Source organism: Vigna radiata, chromosome 5, assembly GCF_000741045.1.
Source record: "Vigna radiata var. radiata cultivar VC1973A chromosome 5, Vradiata_ver6, whole genome shotgun sequence".
NCBI lineage: Eukaryota > Viridiplantae > Streptophyta > Magnoliopsida > Fabales > Fabaceae > Vigna > Vigna radiata.
Window position 1 is genome coordinate 1374764 of NC_028355.1, and position 7073 is coordinate 1381836.

Sequence of the window (7073 nt, forward strand, 5' to 3'; positions counted from 1 at the left end):
AAAAACCATTTCAATGTATATATAATAAATAAATATAAACGTTTTAGAATTAAACAATTACTTTTTGAAGAAATATTCATTAAATATGTTATAAATTAAAAATTAACATTATATTTGAAACGTTAATAAGTGATGGGAAGGAGAAATAAAAATGAATGTGTTTAAAAGATGAGAGTAGTTAAGAAGAATGCTTTTATAGGAAAAAAAGTTGGAATGTTTTTTTGGGGTGTGTGAGGTGTTTTGAAAAGCAAGAAAGGTTGACATGGGTGGGATATTGTAGTGAGAGATTTTCCATTAACTCTTAACAAATAATTTAAAATTAATGCTAAACAAGTAATTAGCAGGCAGTTTAAGAAAGAGCTTGTAGATTTTTAAAAATTGAAAACTAGTAGTAATTATGTTTGGTAGTATTGAATAGATCGCAGAAAGAAAGATAGAAATTATTAACATTCATTGATGGGTTGAAGAAGATGGAATATGTGAAAAAGTAATAATAATAATAATAATGGAAGCAAAAACATAAACAATCCACATCATGATTGCATCACTTCTCCAGTGCTCATCTCATCATTCACAGCTTGCAATATGCAATTTGCATGCTCACACACTCAAACACTAACACTCACTCACAACCTCACTTCACTCTCTCATCTCAATTCAATTCAACACAGAACAGAACAGAACACAACAAACAAAACAACCACTAACTAACACCGCAGACCACCGTCCAATTTCTCAATCCGGCAACACTGCTCAACACAATGCGTTCTCGATCTCATTATGGATTTTCGATTACCCAAAATGCCCTCGCGCTGCTTTATTTATTCTGCATCTTCACCAACCCACCTGCGTCCACGGCTCTCAACTTCACCGCGCTGCTCTCCACCGTCCCTGACCTCTCCCAATTCACCGCGCTCCTTGCCTCCGCAACGCCTATAACGGCGGATCTCTCCGACCGCTCCTCCCTCTCCATCCTCGCCGTCCCCAACGCCTATCTCGCCGCCGATGACCACCTCGCCCGCCACCACCTCTCCCCCGCTGCCCTCGCCGATGTCCTCCGCTACCACGTCCTCCTCCAGTTCCTCTCCTGGTCCGACCTCCGCGCCCTCCCCCCCGCCGGGAAACTCGTCACCACTCTCCTCCAGACAACCGGACGCGCCACCGACAACTTCGGTTCCGTGAACCTCACGCGCGACCCCCAATCCGGCCTCGTCTCGATCCGCTCCCCCGCCCCGTACTCCCCCTCAAACGTCACCGTTTTGTCCCTCGTCAAAACCCTACCCTACAATGTCACCATCTTCGCCGTCAATTCCCTCCTCATCCCCTACGGCCTTGACCTCATGGCGTCCGAAACCCGCCCCAACATCGTCCTCAACATCACCAAAGCCCTAATCGACGGCCACAACTTCAACGTCGCCGCCTCAATGCTCGCGGCCTCCGGCGTAGTTCAGGTAGTGTTGGTGATTCAGATACTGAGTTTGAATTTCATTACTTAGTTTTTACGATGTTACTGATGTGAAACTCTCTATCATATGTACATTATTTCGACTTTGACATTTAACTAACTGTTTAATTTCCAATTTTAGGAATTTGAGGCTGATGAGGGTGGTGCTGGAATCACTCTTTTCGTACCGGTGGATGATGCCTTTGCTGATCTTCCACCCTCTGTGGCCCTTCAGTCTCTACCTGCAGATAAAAAAGGGGTGGTTCTTAAATTCCATGTCCTCCATTCCTATTACCCTCTTGGCTCGCTTGAATCGGTTGTTAACCCCTTCCAACCCACCCTCGCCACTGAGGCCATGGGTGCTGGTAGTTTCACACTCAACATTTCGCGTGTGAATGGCTCTGTTGCCATCAACACCGGCATTGTACAGGCCTCAGTTACGCAGACCGTCTTTGATCAGAACCCTGTTGCCATTTTTGGGGTTTCCAAGGTTCTCTTGCCGAGGGAGATTTTTGGTAGGAATCCGATGGTCACTGCCAAGCCTCTTGAAGGTGCTCCTCCGCCGGATGAGGATACTCTGTCACCAGAGAATTCGCCGGGATTTGGTGGACAGCCCTCACACCTATCATCACCGCCGGGGTTTCGCGAAGATGTGCGGTCACATGGTGGTGGTATAGGATTGTCCTTTGCTGTTGTTTTTTGCTGTATAGGATTGTATCTTGTGGTATAGAATTATTTATTATTATTTTTTTTGTGGGGTTTCGTTTTAATTTTCTCCACCTTCTTCTTCTGTACACGGTTAATTGCATTATTAGGTTGCAAATGCAGCCTTTTTTCATTTCTTTTTCTTGTTTTTTTGTTATCTTCATTTTTACTATTTATTATAAAATTTTCGATTGTGACATTGATCTAATAATTAGTGTAATTAATTTAGGAGGTCAATGTTGTTTTTCTGCTTTTATCGTTTCCTCCCTTGTATTTTGATATACACAATACACTCCAATTTCATTTTTTGTAAGTTATAGTTGAATAAGCGTTATCATCTTGTTTTAGACAATCCTCAGGATTTGGTTGACTAGGACTTTTTCTATTGTTATCAAAACCCTTTTAAATGCGAATGATCTTCTGCTGATAGGGTGTGCCTTGCAGAGTAGCAAATTTCGTTTGGTACAGGAGTTTGTGCTGGTTGCTTCTTACTGTTATCTTACACCTAGATGACCGTCAGGTAGTTCTTTCTTTTTAAACTACAATTGAGGATTACATGTTCAGTACCCTTAACCTGCAATCTAAGTGCAAATAATACAAAATAACATATACAGTGGAAGTTACATCATATTATTTCTGAAAAGAGAAATAGTTAATATGATGTCAACAATTTTGTAATTGTTGGATATTATTTGCCGAATGCATTGCATTGATTTGTAGCTTTTCAGAGTTTAGGGAATTTCTTGCTGTAGCTTTGTGTTATATAGTATGAACTGTGCTTAGCATTTGCTAGTGCTCTGTTTACACTATACAGGAATGACTTTTCTTGTTTTTACAACTTAATGGTTAATCGTAATCTGTTTTAAAATACATAATTGCAAAAACCCAGTTTCAAGTAGATTGGTCAATTGTGTATTAGATGCTTGAATAGAATTGACGTGTTATGGCACTCGAAACTGATCACATTTATACTATGCTGCTAGTTTGATCTGTTATCGTTGAACGCATTACATGTTCTTCTTGATCACTGATTCAATGTTCTGATTGAATTAATTTATGGTCTTCATTGTTTGCTATTTTCCAAGTACTGTAGAACCGGGGCTAATAAACTGGTCTGAGTTAAGACTATAGAATATGAAGCTTAGAGAGTTGTGCTGCAAGCTTGTTGCTAGTAAGGATCTAAGATTGCTAGATTCATACAATGCAAGCACAATTTTGAAGATTCTTAATATGCATGAAGTTACCCTTGTACTTATTTGGATCTCGAGAGCCAGTGTGGATGATATAGTCCTGGTGGTGTAAGTTTGGTTATGAAAGGATTTAAGGAGCATTTTTGACTTAGCCTTTTGTGGGAGAGATTAATCTATTAGGGGTTTCATTTGCCTTCTATAAAACCTTTTTATTTTATGTTTTTACTCTGTCATGAAACTTGAATTTGGTTGTCTTATCTGCTCATGCTAAAGCCAAATGTCCTATCACTGTCATTTTTTTTTTGTATCTGGTTAATTTCCACTTAGTTCAAAAATTGAGGGGAGGAATAGAATAAAAGATGCGGTATAATTAAAATGAAGGATTTGATGTGCAAAACCCCAGAATGCCAAATGTCCTACCACCCTCGTCTTAGACAGTTGGGATCACCATATGCCTAAGGTTTCTGTGGGCAATAACTAGTATTGATTGGCCATTTATTTGTATGTCGGTTGGCTTACGCCCAGTACAAAAATAAGGGAGAGAAATAGAAGGAAGACGCAAATGTGAACATTTTTAGATTACGCTTCTCTATGCCACTGGTGCAAAACTCAATTTAGCTAACCTCACCAAGTTGAAAAGGCTTTAGTTATTGGTGCAAAAGCCAGATTAAATTCTTGCCTAAATTGTATATTTTTGGTTTTTTTAGACTAGGATTTCCTTCTTTATATTTTTGGTTGCTTCATCTATTGCAAAACAAGGGAAGTATTGTTCGATACCACATATAAAGTGTTGATGATCGTCTGCTCCCTTTCTTTTGTTCTTTGTGTTGTCATCGAAATATGCGCTAATATCACGTGTGTTGGTGGTGGTTTTGGTTAGATCTAGGTCACTTGTCTTAAGATTGGTCATTCTTCAATTGACAGGGATGTTCCACTTTTTTTGGAGTTTACTTTCCTTGTGAGTGTAACACTACATAAGTCTGTTTCAAATTTCAACAAAACAAAAATCTAGTCGTTCGTCAAGAGTGCATTTGCCACATCGTACTCAGGAAGTCAAATTCATAAATTACTTGTTTGCTTGTTCAAATATCAAGAAATTGTTTCCAGTAAGATTAGCTTTGCCTATTGTTAAAAGTAGTATTTGGTGGTTGATATCTAAGCTGAAGCTGGAGTTAGCGTTATCATTGTTTTAGGACCAGGAAAGAAACTTTGTGGACTTATGGTCAGGATAAAGATACTGAAAAGTGACAACTACAATGATCAGATTGAGCAGAACCATGACATTTAATAAGTTTATATGTATGATTGTACACTGGGATGGATGATAATAGAAGTGGAGTAAATTTTTAAACCACACTCCAAGACTTCTATAATTTTATTTTCTGACTTTACATTTTTTTATTTATTTTAGATCTTGATTTTAGGAAGCTAGAAATTAAAGTGATTGATCACATAATAAGTGACTACTAATAAGGATATGTTTAGACACAAGAATGAGATGCATGATATATAAGGGAAATGCCAAAGTCTAATTGGAACATCTTAATGATACTGGTAGGTACAAGGATGTTATCATTGTACATCAAGTACGGATTTGGATCTATATTGTGGAAGTTATCTATTTCAACTTCCTCTGTTTGTTTTAAAGCTAGGAAAATTCAATTACTGTACTTTTCGATTGATCAGTTTTAGATTAATTTAGTCATATATATTAATCAGAATTAAGGAATAAATTAATTTTATGAAATTAAATTCCAAGTAGAGGTAATTTGTCTTTTAGGTGGCATCCATTCAATAAATATGTAGCATTATATATCAGTAATGAATGATGGGTGAGCATTGGGCCACTTCCAAAAATCAGAGTGGAGTGCATTTGCACTTGTTTATTCTGATGTCTATTCAAAACTTGAGGATGGTAGTTTAGATATTTAATACATTTTCCAATTCCATTTCTCCTGGCTTGGCAGTTATTATGGGCCGTATTATATGGTCCTTCTCTTTTTATGGTTATTTACTATGTCTTTCTTTTGGATGTACATGCCCTGTCTGAAGAGAAGGGAGGAAAGCTGACAAAGCAGTTACAGCATTAATTCAACCCTTTCAATGCAGCTCATACGTGCTCTTCAAGTAAGGAAACCCAGTGGGGGCTGCTTCGCGTACTTTCTGCATCCAGCTTTTGTTCCTCCTTTTCAACCTCACCATTTACAAACAAGAACAAATATGTCATCAGTTTTTCTTCGTAGACCATGGGTCTTTTTTTTTTTCTTTTTTTTCTTTTTTTTCTTTTTAAATTGGAGAGAAGGGTCAGTATTTTTTTTTTAAAAATTTTTTCTTGAAAGGTATTTTTTTCAATAAAATAAATAGATTTCTATTTTCTTATTTTTTTATTTTAAATTGACAGCTTTCTGTTGTTTTCACAAGTTAATCCTGTTTCTTAAACAAGAGGTTTTTTAAAAATTACCTTTTAAGTTTAAACAAACTGGTCCAATATCATGGAGTTAACCAAGATTACTATGGATGACACAGCTAAGTGTTTTGTGCAGTTCTACATCCATGATTTAAACTTGAAAGTTCTGTTTAGTTGAAACAATCTTATACCAGTTGAAGATGTTCTTGGTAGTAATATGCCATAAATTTAACTGCTACTTCACCTAGATGATCCCATATTGATCCCCTCGGGGTGGCACAGGATTATAATTTTGGTTCTTTAAGCAAATTACAAAGTTTGTTCTTTGGTTATGCAAATAGAGTAGCACCTGTAAGTTATATTCTACTTGACCTGGAGATTAGTCCAATGGGCCCAATCCTCGATGTAAGAGAAAAATACTGGTCCCCTGGTTGCGGCTTGGAATATGGACGTTCATGATCAGTAGCTGGACTTGTCTCGGGAGTGCACCTGGGCCCTTGCTGCCTGGCTCGGCTATATGCATTGATGATGTAACTGTAAAATCACTCCAGTGTCCAAGACAAACCATGCAGTAAGATACAATGTTTTGATTAAAAAGCTAACAAATTACGTGATATCTTCCGGAGAGGAAGCGATACATTCTCATGTAATGATTGCAACACATGTTCATTGTGCTGTGTCTCGATAATAAGGTCTTTTAGAATGTGACTTATGGATTTCGGCTTTGAAATTCGTGTTGCCCTGTTTGAAATTAGTAGGTCCTAATTGAAGGTATGTGAAGTCAGCTTTGGTTGTAGGCCGGTCGACTGAATTCCTCTCAACAGTTAATTCAGTCGGTTCGATCGAAAATACGGTCCAGTTTATGGTTTATCTTGTCGAGTTTGTCTCCAGTTGGTTTGGTTTGCCAAAATCAGTTTCAACCAATGGTTTATTAAAGTCCGTTTGAATTGAATATCCAGCTATGTTGACTCTAATTAAAAGTGGAGTCGAGTTAAATCAATTATAACCTAATGTCAAGTCGAATCTTATAATTTAAAATTAAGTTAAATGAATCTAAATTAAATAGTTTAGTTGAATTACTCTAAGTTAAAAATCAAACTGAGTTAATTCAATTCATATCTAATTAATTTAACAATCTAATATATTAGATTAATTTTATTGAATTTAATTTTATTTACAAAATAATTAAATCTAATTTCAATACAATTTAAATTGCATTAAAAAAAATCCAAATCTAATTGATGTATTTTAACTACATGAGCTAAATTTAGATTTAAAATTCAAATCATTTTCTTAGTTTGAGTTGATATTGAAAAATTCAATCCAT

At 36.9% G+C, this 7073-nt stretch overlaps 1 protein-coding gene across 3 annotated transcripts; it reads left to right on the plus strand.

Moving 5' to 3' along the window:
* The first annotated feature begins 547 nt into the window (after positions 1 to 547).
* Positions 548 to 5650, plus strand: LOC106762328 (fasciclin-like arabinogalactan protein 4). 3 transcript variants are annotated; one of them, XM_022780403.1, is made up of 4 exons: positions 548 to 1451; positions 1587 to 2115; positions 2580 to 2669; positions 5392 to 5650. In XM_022780403.1, exons 1-3 carry the CDS (start codon positions 762 to 764, stop codon positions 2660 to 2662), a joined length of 1302 nt encoding a protein of 433 aa, XP_022636124.1. In that variant the 5' UTR covers positions 548 to 761; the 3' UTR covers positions 2663 to 2669; positions 5392 to 5650. The 3 variants fall into 3 exon arrangements, 2 of the variants coding, with proteins under 2 accessions (XP_022636124.1, XP_014501667.1); XR_002667686.1 differs by having other exon boundaries at positions 550 to 1451; positions 2594 to 2669; positions 5392 to 5649; XM_014646181.2 differs by lacking the exons at positions 2580 to 2669; positions 5392 to 5650 and having other exon boundaries at positions 550 to 1451; positions 1587 to 2357.
* Positions 5651 to 7073: the final 1423 nt, after the last annotated feature.

Excerpts from the sequence above, each read along its gene's own strand:
- LOC106762328 (XM_022780403.1), top strand. The coding sequence starts at position 762 with ATGCGTTCTCGATCTCATTATGGATTTTCGATTACCCAAAATGCCCTC. Across the intron at positions 1,452-1,586 it reads CGGCCTCCGGCGTAGTTCAG|GAATTTGAGGCTGATGAGGG; the intron begins GTAGTGTTGGTG and ends TTCCAATTTTAG. Across the intron at positions 2,116-2,579 it reads TGTGCGGTCACATGGTGGTG|GGTGTGCCTTGCAGAGTAGC; the intron begins GTATAGGATTGT and ends TTCTGCTGATAG.